Below are 22,223 nucleotides of genomic sequence, written 5' to 3' on the forward strand. Positions count from 1 at the left end.
TAATGACCCAGAAACCCTAAGTGTTGTTTTAAAAACATCCACTTTGTCAGGAAAGGGAGAGTTTGCGTTTATCAAATCACAGGCTGAATGAAAATTGGAAGAAAATGGTGACAAAGACAGTATTTTTTTACACTATTATGGGAAAAAAGAAAGCCTGTCATTCAAGGGTTTATTTTATTTTGCAAATTTATTAAAGCAGTTCAAGCAGTAACCTTAGTACAGTACAATAATTCAGTGTATATCATGTTAATAGTGTAAGCTAATTAAAGTGCTTTTGGGGGTTAGCAGAGTCATGTAAACATTCAGGACAACAAAAAGACCATCTGTATAATAACTAGTGCATAGTTTGACAGTAAAATAAGGCTCTTCTCCATACTGAAAAACAGTTTTTGGTTCGTCATGAAATACAATAAAAAGTTTGTTATGCTAGCTGCATTGCAAATTTATCAAAAGTATTTCTGGAAAGCAACATGAAAACTGTGACTACAGATCACATATGTTCTTTTGGAGTCTCACATGAAAAAATATGCTTCATTGAATTGATTATTTGAGAAACCTAGACTCATTGGAAAGCGATTTAATCCTAAAACTGAAAGGCCTCTGCAACATTTCTCTTAGAATATTTATTTTGATCTTCATCTTTACATTTAACTTCATCTGCAGACATGTCAACCGTGGCATCTAAACCGTTCCATATACTGTTAATCAAAAGCTTTATCCCATTTCTCTTAACATAGTCTTTCCAAATAAAGTTTCTAATGTGAAGCTGGTGTGAATAAAGTCTAATTTACAGAAAATGATCTGATCAGGTACAGCAGGAATAAAGTGTCAGCTGTGACTCCACCTAGGCAGCTTTCTTCAGAGAGTTCAAGGACATGAGGATACTTGGCTGCTCTTCAATGACCCGCACCAGTAAGTTGTCGATGTACTGCTCCAGCTCTGAGATCTTTTTGTCCCTCTCTGAGAGCTGGTTCTCCTGTTTCAGCACCAGAGAGATCAGTTCCTCCTGAGTCAGCTGAGAGAATGGACCTTTCAGCCTGGAGTCATTAACCTGGAGGACACAAAGCACGTGGTATCACTTAATTAAGCCTTTAACCCTCCTGTTGTCCTCATTTACAGGCACCAAAAAATATTGTTTCCTTGTCTGAAAAAAATCCCAAAATTCAGCAAAAAAATTCAACAAATATCTGAAAATTTGCAAAACCTTTAGGAACAAAATTCCAATAATTCCTTAAAAGTTTTATTTTAAAAAATCCCCCATTTTTGGCAAGAAAATTCTTGCAAATATTTTCAAAAAATGAGTAAAAATCCTCCAAAAAAATCCTAAAACTATCTAAAGTGGTTACATATATATCAGTAAAACTTCTAATATTTTCTTTAAGAACATTCACAAAAAAAATCAACCAAAATCCAGCGAAATTTGCTGGATTTTGGTTGATTTTTATGTGAATGTTCTTAAGAAACACTTTTAACATTTCCTTTTTTCCCATCAAAAAATGTTCAAAGATTTCCCAAAAATGTTGAAAATGTGGACATTAGAAGTTTCACTGTGAAAACAGATTTTTTTCCCCACATTTTCAAACTTTGAAACGGGTCAATTTTGACCTGCAGGACGACACGAGGGTTAAACGTCGAAACAACTCAATTCCGCTGGTCCATTTCTTTTTGAAAAACCTTTAAACCAACATGAAAGCTTTGATTAAAGAAAAGAAAGTGAGGAACCTTTGCTTTGTCTTGAGCTTCACCGTGGGTTCCTGTGGATTTGTTTTCCCATTGAACCACTGAGACTGACTGCTGTTCCACAGAATTAAGGGGTTTTACTGGTTGAAGCCTGCAATGATAAAGAAAAATCAAAAAAAGAAGGCGTGGGAACTTGGTTGATGGAAGTCGAGGAAATGGGGCGTTCACATGCAAGCTCATCATAAATCTCACAACCGGCACTTATCGTTTTCTAGAAGATCAAACAGTGACTGATTTACTGCAGTCATCACTTATTAAACAGATTATACAGTTAAACTTGACTGCATTCATCTACATCAATCTTATCAGATACGTGATTAATTATACACATTAATGATGAACGTATATAGATGATGAAATAGGAATAAAACTGACTACATTAAGAATATGCAGCATCATTGAGCCACCAATTTGAATCTCATTTCCTTACATCCTTTTTCATCTGTCTCTACAGCTTTTATCTAATAAAAGGCAATCTGCCAAAAAAAAAAAAAATGTGTGATCAATCTTCTTAAAGTCATTACACAAGCAGGATATTGGCTACCAGTGGTTTGTGATCTATAATGTATGAGGAGATGGAAGAGTTATGTGAACATTCCTTGGCCTTTCTCTTAAGGAACTGGCTGCCAGGGGTGTGTGATCCATAATATACGACAAGCTTTGAAGAGATGGATGAGTTAAACATTCTTTTATTCTCCTGTTGTTGCAGTGAGCTGTGTTACCTGCGTGCAGCTACAGGCGGTCCTTCCTTCTTCACACATGCCTCCACTGTGTTCTGGACTGGACTCTCCTGGACCAGCGTGGGATTTACGGCCTCAGGTTGTGGCTCACATGCTTTGTTTGCAGCACCATCAGGTACAGTATCATCTGCAAAACAACCTCCTTCAGTGTTTTGGGTGATTAAAGTGGCGTTGTTCTGTGGAGGCGGAGGTGCACGAGCAACTTTTGAGGATTTGGTTTTGGTCTGAGAGGCAGCATCTTTATCAGCAGCTGGAGGCCAACAAACTGGACCAGCGTCACTTTCGTCCTCATCGTCTTCAAATGGATTTAAACCATAAACAGTCTGTTTTGTCTCTGCAGTCGACGTTGTTTTTGGCTCTTCCTCCACGGATCGAGGTCGGGGAGGTGCAGGACGTTTACTGTGTTTGCCTGCGACTGTTGTTCCGTTGGCGGTGCTGCTTTGCGTGGAGCTCTCTTCGTTCTTCGAGTCTGCGGGAGATCTGCCGACTGGAGCGATCATCTGCACCGAGCGCTGAGGGGGAACGCTGACAGTTTTGGCTTCTTTGTCTTTATTTTGCATGTTAATTTGTCCCAGATGTCTCGTGGATGCATCCCGCTCCCTCTGACTTGGCTTCTCAGCTTGATTCCTTCCCGGAGGCTGAGGAGCCGGTCGCTTCTCCCGTTGAGCGCTAACGAGCTCCTTCTCGTCAGCAGAGACAATCTTGCTTCCCAAAGATGACACAGCAGACTGACACCTGGAAATGAGACACATGACAATCAGGCATACTCAAGCATTTAGCTAAAAGGAGTTTCACGGGGAAGTGAAAACAGCTTTAATATGCCAAACAAATATCACCCTGAGATCTCTGTGAATCGAACTCCTCTGTCAGACTAATTACAGAAGGTTTCCAGCCATTTTCACTCCATGACACCTGACACAATGAGGTTCAATGAGCTCACTCTTCCATCCCAGTCTGCACACTCATACTAACTCTTAGCACACAGGCTATGTAATTTTAATGCTAGCGTCAGTTTAAGGTTGCACTTAAAGACAAGCGGTGAGAAAAAACAACTGCTGCAGAGTCGTGACTGACTGAAAAGCAGAAACTAAAGAGCATTCAGATAAGACATTCTGTGCATGTAAATCACAGCTTCATATCATTTTCATCAAACATTCAAATTACAAATAGCTTTCTTTGCCGATGCCTTGCAACGCTGCATCTGTGTTAGCATCTGTGGTTCATAGCGTCACCCAGTGAAATATCTCAACGATTTCAAGATGATTTGACACAAAGTTTTGGACAGCTGTTCATGGTCTCCAGAGGTCTTGAACTTTAGTGATCGGGTCAATATACAGTATAATTGTGGGACTTTTGGTATTATAGTTGTCATTGTTGCTATTTTCAGGCCTAAAATCAACATGGCCGCCTGTAACCAAACACCACATGGCATTTTTACACAAAGATTCTTCGAAATATTATATATACAACTGAGTAAAATAGAAATTGAAAGTTATTTATAAAGATATTGTAGTAAACCTGTTGACATGCCATAAATCCACACTTGACTCACACACTACTTTATATTAAATAACTCAGAAAGCCTTGGAGTCTGGCCAGTCTTTTCTTCAGGAGGAAATGACATCATGTAGTTTGAACTAACCTTTGCTGAACATTTGCCTCTTTGGCTCCAGGAGGTGAGTCTGGAATTTCCTCAAAAGGATTATATGAGTAGTTTTCATCAAACGGATTAGTAGAACAGACATCAGCTGAACTGTTCAACTTGCTTTTCTTCCCTGCAGCTTTTTGTCCATCTTTGTTTTCTGTCTTCTTCTGTTCTTCTGCATCTTGTTTTAACTTCTCCAGCCTCCTTGCCTCCTCTTTTTCTTTCCTCTCCCTCCTAATCTTCTCCTCTTCCTCTCTTCTAACTTTCTCCTTTTCCTCAATCCTCCTCTTTTCTTCTTCCTTTTTCCTCCGTCTCTCTTCTGCTAATCTCTCCATCTCCTCCTTTTCCTTTCTGGCCCTCTCTTCTTCTTCTTGCCTCCTCTTCTCCTCCTCCATCTTTATCCTTTCTTGCTCTTCTTTTCTAATTCTCTCTTCTTCCTCAATTCTCCTCTGCTCCTCTTCTTTCATTCTTTCTTCTTCTAATCGCTGATATTCTTCCTTTTCCTTCCGAACTCTCTCCTCTTCCTCTTGCCTCCTTTCTTCTTCCTCCCTCTGTCTTTTTTCCTCCTCAACTCGTATCCTTTCTTGTTCTTCTCGTCTCCTCTTTTCCTCCTCTTCCTTTCTCCTCCTTTCTTCCTCCATCCTAATTCTTTCCTCTTCCTCCTTTCTAAGTTTCTCCTCTGCTTCAATTCTTTCCTTCTCTTCCTCTAGTTTCCTCTTTTCCTCCACCAATCTCTCATATTCTTCTTTTTCTTTCCTCACCCTCTCATCTTCCTCTCTTCTCCTCATTTCTTCCTCCATCCTAACTCTTTCTTCTTCCTCTTTTCTAATTCTCTCCTCTGCTTCAATCCTTTTCTTTTCATCCTCCATTTTCCTCTTTTCCTCCATCAATCTCTCATATTCTTCCTTTTCTTTCCTCGCCCTCTCTTCTTCCTCTCGTCTCCTCAGCTCTTCTTTTTTAATCCTTTCTTCTTCCTCTCTCTGCATTCTTTCTTGTTCTTCTCGTCTCCTCTTCTCTTCCTCTTCTTTCCTCATCTTTTCTTCCTCCATCCTAACCCTTTCTTCTTCCTCCTTTTTAAGTTTCTCTTCTGCTTTAATCCTTTCCTTCTCTTCCTCTAGTTTCCTCTTTTCCACCATCAATCTCTCATATTCTTCCTTTTCTTTCCTAACCCTCTCTTCTTCCTCTTGTCTCCTCATTTCTTCCTCCTCTCTCTGCTTTCTCTCTTGTTCTTCTTTTCTCACCCTTTCTTCCTCCATCCTTTTCTTTTTCTCCTCCTCTTTTCTAATTCTCTCCTCTGCTTCAATCCTTTTCTTCTCATCCTCCAGTTTCCTCTTTTCCTCCATCAATCTCTCATATTCTTCCTTTTCTTTCCTAACCCTCTCTTCCTCCTCCCTCCTTCTTCTCTCCTCTTCCTCAATCCTCCTCCTTTCTTCTTCCTCCAGTCTTCTCTTTTCCTCCGCTAATTTATGCTCTTCTTCTCTCCTAACCCTCTCCTTTTCTTCTTCTTGCCTCCTCCTTCTCTCTTCCTGAGCCCTTTCCTCCTCCATCCTTATCTTTTCTTCCTCCTCTCTTTGCCTTTTTTCATTCTCCTCTTCAATTTTCCTTCTCTCTTGTTCCTCTAATCTTCTCTTTTCCTCTGCTAATCTTTCACGCTCTTCTTCTTCTCTCCTAATCCGTTCTTCTTCTCTTTTAACTTTCTGCTCCTCAACCCTTCTTCTCTCTTCTTCCTCTGCTAATCTCTCAAGCTCCTCTTGCTGTCTCCTGACCTTCTCCTCCTCCTCCATCCTCATCCTTTCCTCTTCCTCCCTTCTGGATTCATCCTCTTTTATGTTTTCCACTTCCTCGTCCTCCTCCGTCCAGGGCGAATATTGCCTCACTGCTCTCAGTGAATCAACAGATGGAGGAGAGTTTTCCGGGACTTCCTCCATCGATCCGTGACCTGAACTGGCCAGACTGAAGTTTGAGCCGATGCGAGACGTTCGAGTCGGCGGCTCTTCGCAGTAAATGTGGCTGCCGTTGATGCACAAGTTGCTCTGTTCTACAGGAAGCTGCTTCTGGAGGCCAGAGGAGGAATCTTTGCTGTCTGAGCTGCCCGAGCGTTTGTGTATCTTGAACTTGAACTTCTTTTTACCTGAAAAGACACAGAAAAGTTAACAGATAAATAATAAAGACAGAGAAGCAATAATGTTGATAAATTAAATTCCTGACCTTCAGAGGAATCCACATTCAGACCAGATGATTGGCTGCTGCTCAGCGTCGAGTTCTTCGCCGGCAGAACCGACATAGACTGAGACATGTTCTTCTGCAGGTTGGATTTGGGAGAAAACAACGACTTCATCTTGTGTTTCTTATTTTTTCCGTCCTTACTTGCTGCTGCTTCGCCTTCGTTGGCCTCGTCCTCGCTGTCTGTCAGAACCTGAGTGAAGGACGGCAGCGTGTTGGACCCAGAATCCGATTCCTTCTTCTTGCCACGAACTTTGTCCTTGAACTTGCCGAGGCGAGAGCGAGATTTACCGGCGGCAGAAAGATCAAACATGCTGGCAGTCATGTTGTTCCTCATGAACTGGATGTCCAGAAGCACCTCTCCCCTGTCTTTGTCTGGCTTTCCAGTCTTATCCAGCAGCTTAAACCACCTGTTAAAGAGAGGCTCGTTGTTAGACGTTTGTCTGGATGGACATGGAGCAAAATCATTCATGTGGAATTTAGTTTCTGGTCATATTTGGGGGATTTAGAGGTTTTTAAATTACAATCAGCTGTCTGATCAGTCAAAAAATAAATAAGTAAAAGAAATCTGTTAAAGCAAAGAAACAATAATGTTGGATTAGCAAAACGTAGGATTAATACTGCTGTGGTGCAATTAACAGTCCTGTTTTTAAAATCTCACTTAATTAAAAGTATGACCAGAAAAAATGTGACTCCCCTGTGAGTGTTTAACTATTATAGATTATATTAGATTTTATATTATTAGATAATCATTACTCATGCATTCATACAAAAGTAGCATTTTACTGTTACAGTTGGTTGAGGTTGAGCTTATTTTGAACTATTGTTGGATTAATTTAGGTCACTCCATGTCAAATCATTACATTTGTTGTTATATTTCTGTTTGTCTCTGATGTCTCTGGATTGTTTTTATGGTCTAAAATATGGACATTTAAACAGCTTTTTGTGAAACTTTACCTTTACACATCAAATGCTTTTCAAGATTTTTTTAAAAAAAAGAGTCTATGGTCTGACTTTCAGCACATTTCTTCGAGTGTTGAAATTTGAGGCTACATTTGAATCACATTATCAACATCTACAGTCTTAAAGTGGTTCTCAAAGTATAACTAGGAATAATTAGTTTTGATTAAAGGCATACAACGTTGTTTTCAGTCAGATAATATTTAAATATTCATAATTAATAATAAAAACCCCAACCAAATCAGAGAATGTCGAGCAGAAGGCCCTTGATGATTTGAAATGCAATAGCTCTCATTACTTTCTCATTTAATCAGTTCATTTTTAGCCCTCAAACATTGTAAAAGTAATGTGAAACATCTACCCAGAGCCATACGTTAAAATGATTAGATTAAAAATAATCTAAAGGAAAAGCAGCAACATTTGTGAAGCTGGAACCATGAAATGTTTTTACATAAAAATGACAACTAGTTGATTAATCAACCAATTGTTGCAGATACACGTAAAAACTTTCAAGTAGTTTAATTCATGAGAAAACGTCTTATTTTTAAAGCTCTTTATGTGTAAAAGTTTTAAATAGTACAGTAACTACAGTTGTCAGGTAATTTTAGTGAAGCATAAAGTACAGTTTTCCCTCTGATATAAATATATAGCAGAAAATGTCAGGAAGGAAAAGACTCAAGTTAAGTACAAGTAGTTTTGTAAACCTACTTAGTTCATCACTAAAAACTGAAATATCGTCTGTCAAGTCTTTATATTCATTCTGTGTTTTAAACATCTAATGCTCCATTTGATACCTGCAATAACACTGTGTCACAGAGAAAGAGTTTTCTATTAATGGAGCATCATCCAGAATCTCATATTCACCATAAAGTCATCTACTGAAAGGTTCACATTAATAACAGTCACTGAGATTCACTGACTGCATGTTGATGTTCAGTTCTATTTACTGTCTTTGTGGAAACTATGATCCAACTCGAAGCAAACGGAAAGTGACTCAGGAGCAAACTGAATGTTTTTGGAAAGTCTGGGATGATCTAAGCACAGGCGGCAAATTGACCACAAAGGAAAGTTTCTCTAAATATTTATATTTATTCAGCTTCTAAAGTGGAGAATTTATGAATGCTTGTACTGTGAATACTGTCAGCACTGGATGAATGTTATTCCCTTTTCTCCACCTCATCTTTCACATGATCAAACCTAAATAAAACAGTATAATAGTTATACACTAGTGAACACTCTACGGTAACCTGTGACGCAGATTTACGCTTGGCAGGTTTTCTGATGGTGTCAAACTGAACTGCATGTATCTGCTGCTTGTTCCTTGTTGAACATTTAACCCTACAGAGAGCCAGCAAGCTCCCTGTTTAGGAGAGAGTTTTTGTCTTAGAGTCTCCTGCTCACAAAAGTCAAACTAGATTCACAGGGACCAATCTGCTATTAGCCTCATCTTCATTTTTAAACATGCTGTAAGTAAAAAGAATGAACACCAACACACTCTTTGTTCTTGTTAAATTGCCACATTTACATAAAGCTGGACAATAAAACACCAAGATGCCACACTATATAAAATTACGCTAAAAATAGAACCAAATTCTAACTGTAGCATCCCGTTTTTTCTAAAATACAGTAAAAACTGCTAAATTTTAATTTGTTTTGGAGCCAGAATTGAGAATGACACCAAACACCAGGCTGCTGTAAATTTAAAGTGTGAATTGAACAAAAAAACTGACACAACCAATGCATAAAAGAAAAATGTGACAATATGATAAAAAAAAAAAAAAATCGAGACACAAAACTAAAAAAAGAGACAAGTGTCCAAGAGTGAGATGAAACAACATAAACGAGGCACAAAACACAAAAAATGATCAGGATCAGACACAAAACAACACAAAAGAAGAGACAGAATTATACAAAACAACAAATACAAGACCCAAAATGGCACAAACAAGAGGCAAAATGTCAAAAACTGGACACAAAATGATACTAGTAAGAAATAAAATGAGAAAAACGAAACACAAATGACAAATAAGACACAAAACAATACACAACACCACAAAGGAGACACAAAATGACACAAAACAACAAAATCACCTTGCGCTGAGCGCAGGCGTGTGTTCTGCATGTGTACGTTATGAACAGATACCGAATCGCGTGACCTAAATATGTAGCAGGTGGCGGGAATTGATGGGACTCGGAAACACCCTCACAATTTAATTAATTGTTTCCAACAGATAAGTTACAATAAGTATAGGATCGCCATCATGTGATCGTCAGCAGGCAGAATGTAGTGTTCACTTGTTGTCATAGTTACAATAATGTTGTGCTGCTATCTTGCAATGATACAGAAATCTATAACAAATTCATGAATCCAGACTATAAGCTGCATCACTGCCAAAATCTAATCAGTTGGTCCTTGTGTCATTTCTGACCTTCCCTGAAAATTTCATCCAAATCCGTTAGTCCGTTTCTGAGTAATGTTGCTAACAGACCGACGCACAAACATACACCAATCATCACATAACTCCACTGTGTTCCTTGGCGGCTTAGTAAAACAAGCACAAGACGTTCACTGAGAGCAGACTGAGTCATGGTCCAGCACTGACAGAAGGAGCAGAATAATTTAACAGAACAAATAAAACGGACCAGTCAGCATAAAAAAAGTGCCCATCAGGCAGAAATCCGAGGTCAGCTCACCACTGAGCAAACATCTGAAATCTGGATTCCTGGGGAAATGAGGAAATGAGGAAGGGGCCGTGTGTGCAAGCAGCATGTCGTGTTGTGGCTGCAGGCTTCAGGGTTTGCCGTTGTGTTGTGCATTACACAGAGCGGTCTAAATAAGTTTCATGCACATGTGTGTTTATGGCTTCTCTAGACTAAAGCTCCCAGAGATGCCACTGATTGAAACTGTAAGAAATGAAGACAATGTTTTCCTGTCACAGTCCTGAGTTGTTGTGTTTCTCAGACTCTCCCTCTGGAATGCTTCAGATGTCGAGGCACAAACAAATTAAGGAGGGAGACGCCTTTTCCTGGAATTTGTGAAATGGTTGAGTGCTGTCAAAGCTCTCCTGTCTCCGACTTACTGATGAGCAAAGGGAAGTGATTGGCAAATTTCAGGCCTTGACATTATAAATATTTCACTGTGAGGCTTCCACATGATCTGCCTGATGGATGTCTTTTAATAAAATGCTGCTAGATAGACAGATAATGAATTCATCTATCATGCTAATGTAGAATGTGTTCTGTTCCTGCTGTGTCTTCGTGCTCCCAAACACAGTGACATATTTCTGTATGATACAAATGAATGAAAAAGAATAATTCATCCCGTCCCAGAGTGGAGTTGTTGTCTCTTTTTCAAAGTAGAGCAGTTTTAAATTCCTCCTCTCCCTTCAGTGTGTCAGTGTGGTCTACATGTAAGATACAGTACCGAAAGATTAGACACTAACGTATGTTTTATCATGCAACAAAGTCTTTAATGTTATTTATTCATGATTCTTCTACACCTGTTTATTTACCGTATTATGATATCCATCAATAGCAGAAAACAAACGTGCGAAATGATACTGCAATAACGAATCTAACAAACCAGTTTTTTCTCTTTTACAGTGCAGTCTTTGATAAATTATAATTTCTCTATTATTATAGTATATAGTACAGTGTTGTACAGTGTAGCATGGAATTGTGTTTGAGTATATTAATGTACTAACTGCAATGTATATTTTTATAGTAATATTGTATAATATCTGTAGTAGTATGGCAGCCCCAGCTGATGGTTTTTTAAAATTAAAACAAACAAAAATACCAAACTAAAGTAAAAAAAAGCAAAATCCCATAATTTAAAATATTTTTCTAATCTTAATCTTACTTGAGAACATGTGCTATATAATATTGTATAAGGATATTTATATGTGTAAAAGCAATTAAAATGACCTACCATATATAATAACTGATAGAAGGACGGATGGATGAAATATATTCACAATATTAAACTTGAATTTAACAGTTTCATCTAAGAAATAAAAATGAAATATTTTTGAAGTTAATATAAATTTGCGAATGCATTTTATTCCACATTAGACAAATGTAAATTCAGTCTTTCAATTACATATCTATATCTAAATATATACACAGATATAGATATACCATGATGTACAATTTTAAAAATAAACATTTTTTTTTACTGATTTTCTTTTTTAATTCTACGATTTTTTTAATGCAAAAAAAATACTAATATATAAAAAAAATACTAATATGCATATAAAATATTAATATAAAATACTTTTATATAGTATATACAGCATATACTGTCAAAATTAAAGCATTAAGGCGAATTAATCCGTCATCATGATTAATCTGATTAAAATTTTTAATGCTGTTAACCCATCTGCAGCACAGAATGACTCAAAATCCCTGAAACGTCTCTGGCAACGCATTTAGGGCAGTTTGTCCAAGCAGACTTACCGACGCACAAATGGGCAGAACCAAACAACTACAAATGGAAGATGCAATTAATATAGATTAAAAATGAATGATATTTAATCGTGATTAATTGTAACTAACTATTTCTTTGGCATTTCAAAAAAAGTAGAATTAAAAAAGAAAATCAACAAAAAAAAATATTTTAAAAAATTATATAGCATGGTAAAATATTTTAGTATTGGCACAATGACATTTTATACATATTACATAATACTGTATAACCTTTATAGGTGCATTGGTGCAGTGTGCAGCATAATGTAGGTATATTATGTAGTAACACATGTATGGCTGTGGTAAAGCATGGTATAGTGCAGTACATACAGTATGATATAGCAATAGCAAAACTCTAGCATAGTATAAGTACAATATAGTAAAAGCATAACTGTAGTATAATATAGTGCAGCTCAGTACAGTCTCATATAGATTTAATGCAGCTGCTGCAGCTCACTAATGGCAACAGAAGCCACAAAACAAATGCATGAACCAGTAAAAAAAGGAGAAGCAGAACTCTGCTTCCATTCAATCAGAAGGGAAGTTGCAAAAGCGTTTGGGCGTTAGCTGGTTAGAGCACTGAGCTTTGTGCTGGGGGCAGAATTAAAGTGGCTTTAACTTAAGAGTCTCTCAGTAATGACGATGCTCTTATAATAATCTCACACATCTGTGAATGAAAGAAAGTGTGATGCTCCGCTGGACAAACACAACAAGAGCAGGATAACGCATGACTCAACATTCTGTAAATGTATTCTACTTTCTGCACACACACATCCTTCCTATGAAGCCTGAACCACTGATAAGACAATACCCAGAGTGGCTCGAGCCTTTCTTATCACACACTGCAGCTGTGAGTGGGAGAAGAGCTGAGTGAGTAAAACAACTCGACAGAGATACTGTGAAAAGACCAGAAACTGTCAAGGACTTTTATCATATCCTTGAGTCAAAGAAGCCAAAATGAAGGCCAGAGAAAATGAAGTAACTGAGCTGGAATTGAAAACAAACTAAATTTTCCCATGAATGTGCCAAATCAGTGGCTGGACCTTGATTTATTTTTAAAACAACCATAAAACATGCTTTACTGTGAAAAAAATGGAAGACATTTTACAATGAAGCAGCCGATTGAAGCTGTAATTGAGATTTACTTACTGTGGTTTCACACAATGAAGCCTCTATTACAACTAGTGTCTCATTTTCTTTATCCAAGGTTCCTGACCTGCAGGTTTTGGTAACAGAAGCTCCAGAATACTGTAAATTCAGCTCATCAGCAGCCTCAATTTTTGCAATGCCCTCGTAGAAAATGTTGAAATATGACAAAAACCTTTTTCAGAAAGGACATTCGGACATATTCTGGTGGCTACAAGTAAATATTAAAATAGCTAACGGCTAAATTGAGTTAAGTTGCTTCCGTTTCAGGGTTGCTGCCACACTGCCGTGGATTAGTGAACAGAAAGGAGCCTGTGTTACTTCATGTTGCAAGAAAAAGTCGGGAAAATCTTTGGAGTTATCAGGATTTCTGAACTGATTACTCAAAAATGTGGTCTTATTTTCATCTAGATAGGATCCAAAATGACAAAAACGAGGCAAAATGTCAAAAACGAGACACAAACTGATACTAATAAGAAATAAAAAGAGAAAAACCAAACACAAATGAGACACAAAAAGACAAAAATGAGACACAAAATAACACTAAGAAAAAAAAAGAGAAAAACCAAACACAAATGACAAATGAGACAAGACACACAACAACACAAATGAGACACAAAAAGACAAAAATGAGACACAAAACACAAAAAATATATGAAAACCAGACACAAAACAACACAAAAGTAGACCCAAAATGACACAAAAAAACAAATCCATGACTCAAAATGACACAAATAAGAGGCAAAATGTCAAAAACGAGACAAAATTAGGTTACAATTGTAGACAAACACAATCTGACTAAACTAATAACACATAATCAACTGTAGTTTTCAGTCTTTTTTGAACACACTGAGCAATTATTCACACTGCAGGTAAAAGAAGTGAACCAAGTGATGTAAGTGAATTTAGTAACTTGTAGAACCTCCTGTAGCAGCAACAGGCTCTGTCTGATGTTTCTTGTTTCTGCTCATGAGACTTCTGAATGAAACTGTTCAGGTTCATCAGTATGTCTGGGATGTCTTGACTCAACAGTTCTCTTCAGGTCAACAGCGTCTCGATTCTGTGCAGAACTGACTTGGCCAATCCAAAGTATGAACCATTCTGTTGCCGACTCACTTCGTTGCTTTGGGTGATCGTCTTGTTGCATCACACAGCCTCCCACACGCTTCAGGTCACTGAGTTCTGCCCTCACAGTCTCCTGTAAAGTTTCTTGATAAAACTTTCAACCCATAGTTCCTTCAGTGAATTCCAGGCAAACAGGCCCTGAGGAGCTTCAAACCGAGATGCTCTCTGCCTGATGCTGCACAGCTGGGATGAGGTTTTGGTGTTCAGTGTCTGTTTTTCCCTCCAAACATAGCGACGTGCTTTTCTGCCAACAAGTTCAATTTTCATTCCATTTGACCAAACAAGATTATCCCAGAAGTGTTGCAGAACATTCAGGTGGTCTTCTGCAAACTTTAGTGCAGTTGTTACCTTTGTGGCGTAATTCTGTTATCACCACTCTCGTTTTTTCTTGTATTTTTCTTTTAGTGGACAAATGAACATAGGCTTTTCTAGACAGTGGAACATGCAAGTCTTTAGAAAGGCTCTCTGTAAGTCTTCTTCTAAGGCCCTGTGAAAGACGTATGATTGAGGCATGGTTCACATCAACTAATCTCTTTCATCTGAGGACTGGACTTTGTTGGTTTCCACACTTTATTTGACTTTATTTACAGAGAGAAGCATCTCTAACATCCACAGTCTCGTCTCCTAATTGGCACACCCAATGCTAATTAGCTTTTGGAAAAGTTCTTGGTACAAAGGTTCACTTTCATTTTCCAGCCTGGACTGTGAAGGATTACTCTGCGTTCAATAAAACATGAGCAGTAGAGCTTTGGTCAATAATCATGATCCAGCCTTCTCTATGAATTTTCCCTCAAGCCCAACGCTATTTATACTCAAGCCAAATTTTGACAGTGAATATTTATTTGGGTTTTTTTTGCCTTTAAATGATATAAATAGGAGAAAAGAGAACCCTTCGAATATTTTTAAGAGCATCCTAAGGTCTACAGTAATCCAAATGTTCCTAGTACTTTCTACAAGCGCTATAATACATTAGAAACTGAGAACAAGCAATGCAGTAGTTCTTCAATTAGCTGCTATTTGAATACAAGTCATGGTTAAAAAACAAGGAGCATAGTGAGCTTGTTCCTAAGGTCCATTACTGAGCTGCACGTTGTGTCCGTTCACAAGACTGGAAAACTCTACCAAGTTTGATCAAGTGTTTTCAAGTGCCAGTGGCCACAGTGCAAAGCAGAATGAAAGAGTACAAGGAGTTCCACACTGTGAAAAACTCTCAAAAGGGGTGATAAGAAGCCAAAAGTAACACGTGCACCGACAAGAACGGTAGTACCAGAGGCCAAGAAGAATCTGAGGGTCACCACCAAGGCCAGCCTCATGAATTCTGCTGAAAACCTCTGCACTGCATGAGGCTGGTGTCAGTGGGTGGAGACGAAGGAGGACTCCACTTCTCCAAGACGGGCACACAAAAGCTCACCTCAGCAAGAAGAAGTGTTCAGCTCTGATGTAGACGAGGACCTGCATTTTGTTTGGGAAGGAGAAGAGTTAACCTCAACAACACCATCCCAACAGTCAAGCCTGGTGGTGGGAATATGATGCTTTGGAGAGTTTTTCAGCTGATGGGTCAGGCAGCCTTGTTAAAGAAAATGCATCATGAGAGAAGAAGAGGACTGCATTAAGGTTCTAGAGGAAAAGATCAGGTAGTCAGCAGAAAAAACCTGTTACTGGACTGGACTGAACCTCGACTAGCAACTTAAACATGCAGTTAAAGTATAGTTAAAACGGTCAATATATAATTGAAGGACTTAAGGAATTAAAGTCCATGGGGTCCTGGGATCTTGCATACATTTTTATTAAAAATAAAAAAAAAATTATGTTTTTTTATGTTCATTATGATCATGTCTTTACAAATTCCATAATTATTTATTATGGAAATAATCACTTAATAATAAAAAAATGACTGGATATCGCAAAAATGTCAACTAAATAACCATCCCAGTTTAATAACAACCACCTTCTAATTAGACAAACAATAATAAAATGAGCTTATTCAATAATTGTTTTGATTGTGTTCTTTTTATTAAGTTGAGATAATCATGACAGATATTTCTTTTTTGCCAATATATCAAATTTTATATGGAAAATAACAAATTGTATCTGTGTCCAAGAAATCACTTTCCACTAAGTTCCCCATTACAAAAACACCTCTCAAGGAAGTGTGTTAATTCCAGATCACATGACCTGCTCCACATGATGTCATTTCCTCCTGAAGAAAAGACTGGCCAGACTCCAAGACTTTCTGAGTTATTTAATATAAAGCAGTGTGTGAGTCAAGTGTGGATTTATGGCATGTCAACAGGTTTACTACAATATCTTTAGAAATAACTTTCAATTTTGCTCAGCTGTATATGTAATATTTTAGAAGAATCTTTCTGTAAAAATGCCATGTGGTGTTTGGTTATAGGTGGCCATGTTGATTTTAGGCCTGAAAATAGCAAAAATGTCAACTATGATACCTGTCAACTATGTTACAAAAAGTCCCACAACTGTATATTGACCCAAGAAATCGTTAAGTCAACCACCGTCTAGACCTGAATCCCACTGAGAACTGTGGCGGGAACTGGAGACCAGAATGATGAAAAAAGGCAGCTTTAAAGAACGGGATATTGTTGCAAGAGTAGTGGAACAAAATCCCAGTGGAAACATGCAAAAAGTTTGTTTGTGCCATTCCAAGGCAGAAGAAAACTTACTGGTCAAAATTTTAAAAATCATTATAAATCTAAACTTGGTATGAGTTTGAATAACTTTGGGATTAACTGCACCCGAATAACAATGCTGTCTTTTTGCAGCATGTGTTCAAAATGAGCTGAACGTGGCTGAATTGTTGCTGCGCAGACTTCAAAACCAACACGCACTTTAAACAGCAGAGCTGTTGTACCGGCGGCTCATGGCACGTTTAACACTGTTTGTCTGTCTGGCCTCAGCACAGCCACAACGGTCTCACTCAGAGAAACTGACCTTGTCCGACCATCGCTGCTACCATCACTGTTTGTCTTTCATTGATAAAACAGTCAGGAATGTGAGGCTGGAGCATTTACCAAGCTCTCACCAACAGAGAACACGCTGTGCTTTTACAAAAACAAAGTATTCTCAGGGTGAAAAATAGTTTTTAAACTATCCATGTAACAAGTGAATTTCAGCAGCTTTGCTTAAGGGAAACTAAAATCTGATTTCTGAAAGGCAGGTTGTTCAGATGAGATGCCACAAAACTCCAAATCATACATATTAAAATGTGAAACTTACAGGCAGGTGAAGTTCTGATTAGCAGAGTGGAACAACCTTTATTCATGGGAGAAGAAAGCTGGAGATCAGCCAAAAACAAGAAGCAGGCGGAACGGTACGACAAGTTGTTTGCCACTGAATGCCTTTAATGCACAGCTCATTACCTGATCTCTAATGTCACACTGAGTGGATTCTTCTCCGCAAATTTGTACATTTTCATGATCAACAAAACAAGCAGCAACGAAACACAACATCCAATCTAGCTTCGCTGTGGGTGCGATGATCCAAGACATCAAGCAGAGCAGACAGAACCCAACAACATCAGACGACCCCAGAGAAGGTGGGAGAACAAGGTGTGTGTTTGTGCATTTAGAGAAGCAGGCTGGTGTTGCAGTCTGCTGTTCTATAATGCTGATCACACGTCGGGGGGCTGAAACACTCAAACAGCTTAGCACAAGAAATATTTTCATTCTTACTGAGCCGCAGAAGGCTAACTCTGATGGACAGATTAGTCTTGCATATCAAATTTGAACAAATATGACTTAAAGTGGTAGTTTTTGACTAAAGAAAGGGCATATTTTCTGCTTAAAAGAGCCAGTATTCCTACAAACTTAGAGGAGATGGTTGTGATTCTTTTTTTAAAACTATTTTGTTAATCTATACATGAAATATAATAAGTAATTAAAGTTAAATTAACTCCTTCGGCTGCAGTAGTTGCAGTGAAATTAAATTTCTCTGGGGAATTTCTCTCCCGTTGACAAGTTCAGTCAATGAAAGTGAATCTTTTAACTCACTTCATTCGCCTGAGTAAGTAATGCTGCTTGGCATCTTCGAAGGCTGCTGCCGAGGGAACAAATCCCCTAAGCTGCACTGGAGCGAGTGGGCAACATTCATCAAGCCAAAGCCACCACAGCAGGTCTGTGAAGTGATGCATGGCTGTGTGTGTGTGTGTGTGTGTGTGTGTGTGTGTGTGTGTGTGTGCAGCTGCTTGAGTAGCTCACCAAAGGTTCAAATATCAGAGAGAAATTAGACTCATCGCTTCCAGAGAGGCTTTTCACATGCATATATTAAGGAAAACATATGGCAATTTATGTCCACAGTTTTCGAAAGTGCCGCATAATTTTGGAGATTATAAAATTACTGGGGATTCCACAGGGATTGTGGGATTTTTGTCTACATAGATGCAGCAGAACCGACAGAACCAGCTGCCACTTACTCATTAATCATCGCACTTCACATCATTTCCCCATTTATGAGCACAGAGACGCAATATTTTAATAAAATATTGTATTTAGATCAGAGGGCCACCTGTAGAGTAAGAGTCATTTATTTATTAAAACTTTATTGAAACTAAAACACGCTGCAGTATGAAGGCCTTCAGGAATTCATTGTTTTGCTCAAAGGGACTTTAGCCGGATGATGTTTAAACCGTCTCAGGTAACAAGCTCAGAGTCAGGCTTCCTTTGAAGAAGGTTTAATGCAATTTGATAAAGGTTTAAACTAGTGGTAGGATGCGATTTTAAAAAATGCATCTCATTAATTAATCGCATTTTTGCCAAAGGTTTTCAGTTCAAGTATATTTTGGTTGAAGACTGAATCGATGAATAGACACATACGTGAACTTTAACAACAAAAACGTTTGTTTCATTTATATTTATCTGCACTTATCATCTGTCTACTACATTCACAGATTACTGCAAACTCAAAGTGCAATTATCGCTACTATATTCAACATTTTAAGACTTTTTGTAAACTCAAGCACTTTCAATGTCTTGAAAAGTGGTCTATTCTGAGACGGCTACACCGTTAGCCTCAACCAGGACTGTCATAGCTAATCTGTCCACAGGATCGTCAATTTCTGGTGCGTCTCCCCGGACTTCATTTGCATAAAGTAGACTTGAATTCTACTTTATGCAAATTCGGTGTGGGCAGTGGAGGTCCGACGCATCGCAAAATATTCATTAAACATTTAAACAAGCTGTTGAACTAAAACGAGGACAGATTCAGCAGCTTATTTCTCACCTCAAATGCTTTCAGAAATACTTTTGCTTCATTGTTTGTGTAATAAAAGAGAAAGTTTGCGCCCGAGCCGTCATGTTGGTCTGACCAACTGAAGCTAAAGCGCTGTCATGTGACCAGATAGTGGCCCACTACTGTGCATCTTCTTCACAGCTGGCAAACAGACTTTAGCTTCATTACCGCCACCTGCTGGGCTGGAGTGTGCATCAGTGTTACCGGTGTGCCAGAAATTAGGGAACTGAGAAAAGCGCAATTAAATGCATTTTTTTAACGCATTATTTTTTCTGTAATTAATTAATCAAAATGAATGCGTTAAAGTCCCGGCCCTATCTTAAACACTATTAATTTATTAAATAATTAGAGGAATTACAACATTTTAAGCAAACATATTTAGCTTCTTAGTTTTTATTGGTTCACTGGAAATAAAAGAATATTTGAGGTTTTGCACTGTTAGAAGTTTCTATGCTGATGACACAACTGTATGTTTCACTTAAACTCAGCTGGAATGATTTGTCCTCCGTACTTTCTTGCACAGCTGACAATAAATGCTGAATGTCCAACAATTTCCTCAATCTTAATGACTCCAGAACAATTATAATCACTTTTCCTAGCTCTAGATGCAATACGGATGATCATTTGTTCCTCTTTTAGAAAAGGTCATTCATCACCTCCTCCAGTATTCAAAATACTGCTATCATATGCCATATTACTCTAATTCTTGCAGGATTTCACTGGCTGCCAGTTAATTTTAGAACCGATTTGAAGATTTTCTTGCTTGTTTTTAAAGCCTTCTAAAGGCCAAGTGATTTTTTTCCATGTGTGATTGTTTATCTCCTCATGAGCCTGATTGTTGTTTGGGTTTCGAAATGTGAATTGCCACCAGGTGTGATCAGGTATTTGCCTGTTTGCTGTTGAATTCCTTCCCAGAACATCTCAGACTGGCAGTATTGTCTTACGAAACATTCCTGAAAACCTTTTTTAATATAAAACCTTCACTTAACTAGGTCTAATTGTGGTTACATTATTTTGTTTGTGTATGTTTTACTTCATTTTTATGTTAGTCCACCAGTAGTTGTGCTCTTTCATAAACTTGATGCTGTGTTCAATTGCTGTATTTTAATGTTTGCTTTATGCAGCACCTTAAAACATTGTTTTTGAAAGGTGCAGTATAAATACAGTTATTATTTTCAGGCTCAGGGACCATCAATTAAGCAAAAATTAAAATAATCATTGCTGTGGCAGCCCTCACCCTTTATCAAATCCATCTTTTCACAAATGCTAAAGTATCCTGAATGAACTACTTAAGTATTTCCACTCTTTAACTTCATTTATGGGATCATTTCAGCATCTAATTACTTTGCAGATTCAGATTTCACAACACAAAATGCAATCAACAAATAAATGATGCTGAATCCTGAGAGGTGAAGGTGGAGTGATGGGATTTTAAAATCATTAAAATGAACCTCATTATTGCCAACAGCAGAGATGTGAAGTCATTAATAGGCCTAATCATAATCCAGTACATTATTCTGAAGTGGGCCATTCTGACTGGTGTGTGATTTTGTCAGCTCAAAGGTATTTATCAAGCACGCTTCAAAAGACAAGAGATGAACCAAAGAGCTATAAAGTTTAAAAAACACCAACAACACAAAAGATAAAGTCACGATGTCAAGCTCCTGTGTATATTTATAGTCTACTTTAACATGAGCAAAATTCTAACCTCATGACTTCACCTGTAATTTCTTCATTTACCATTTTTACGCGTGTGCGTAATTCTTTCGACACATCGTTTTCCCTTCAATCCACCAACTCCTTGCTGTGTGCACTACTCACTCAGTCTTGCTGCGGGTTTTGTCCTCACTGAGCTGCAGCAAGTTGATGACTGCTTGTCCCAGCAGTTTGTCTGGGCCCACCAAGGCCCGGTGCAGGACGTGGACGTGCAGCGTGCCGCGCTCCGAGCCGTGCGCTCCGTGGAGCAGCGGCGGCAGGTCGAAGGCGGCCTCCTCCTTCCACACCGGAGCCACGCTCTTCTCCACCACTGAAGTCTGGAACTTCTCTTTGCCCACTTGCATGACCGCGTACGCATCGTTGGTGCCGCTTTTCCCCTTGATCCTGAGGCCTCTGGCTTGCAGCACCGTTACCTGGACGCTTGTGGGACACCACTGCTGATCCGCCAGGGACATGCTGACGACACTTGTTGCTGGATCAGCGGCGTTAAAGAATTAACTCCCACAACAAAACGCGGCACCGTCGACCATCGGTTCACCGTGACACTGTGCAGAAGTGAGGAAAAGTTTGTTCATGGTCTCCGCTGAGCTTCAGGAACCAGCTGATTGGGCGGAGTTTCACCGGGAGGGGGCCTCGGTCCAGACAAGACACTCCCTCCAGATTAACAGGTTAACGCGGCTCCTGAGACCAACTTGATACGTTTTGGTTTGTTCATTCACACCGCAGTAAGCAGCACTCAGAGGAGCCAGCAGACCACACCTGATCCTTGTTGATACCTGCCAGAGCGCATCAGCATCACCACGCAGCAGCTGAGCTTCAATAAAGCAGGACTGAACGGCTCATTGGTTTGGGTTCTTGCTGGACAAATTCTTGTTTTTCTGGTTAATTTAGTATCTTCAGGTAAACAAACAAGCAATACAAATTGCTGTATTTCCAGTCAAGGCCTCTGTTGTGTCATAATTACAGCACCAGCTACTCCTTCCTCAAAGTCTCACTCTTTCTCTCAGAGAACATTAAACCCGACAAAGACGCACCTGAGACGGTCAGATTCAGTTTCACATGCAGCTCCAGTCTGAATTGTAATCACGTTGCAGTGCTGGCATGTGCAAGGATTTTATTTCCCATGCAGTTCAGATAGACTCACGTCTGTAAAATACAATGAATGTCTGTTTTTTTTTTTTTTTTTTTTAAGCATTAATGGACTGACAACCTTC

The 22,223-nt window shown here is 38.7% G+C and overlaps 1 protein-coding gene across 1 annotated transcript; it reads right to left on the bottom strand.

Annotated features, from left to right (window-relative positions):
• Positions 1–155: 155 nt before the first annotated feature.
• Positions 156–21,686, bottom strand: rab11fip1b (RAB11 family interacting protein 1 (class I) b). Its single transcript, XM_023268957.3, has 6 exons — positions 21,115–21,686; positions 6,334–6,758; positions 4,123–6,256; positions 2,463–3,215; positions 1,723–1,831; positions 156–1,051 (listed from the first exon to the last, which is right to left on the bottom strand). Exons 1-6 carry the CDS (start codon positions 21,462–21,464, stop codon positions 845–847), a joined length of 3,978 nt encoding a protein of 1,325 aa, XP_023124725.2. The 5' UTR covers positions 21,465–21,686; the 3' UTR covers positions 156–844.
• Positions 21,687–22,223: the final 537 nt, after the last annotated feature.

The sequence above is a fragment of the Amphiprion ocellaris genome, chromosome 17 (assembly GCF_022539595.1).
Source record: "Amphiprion ocellaris isolate individual 3 ecotype Okinawa chromosome 17, ASM2253959v1, whole genome shotgun sequence".
NCBI classification, from domain to species: Eukaryota; Metazoa; Chordata; class Actinopteri; family Pomacentridae; genus Amphiprion; species Amphiprion ocellaris.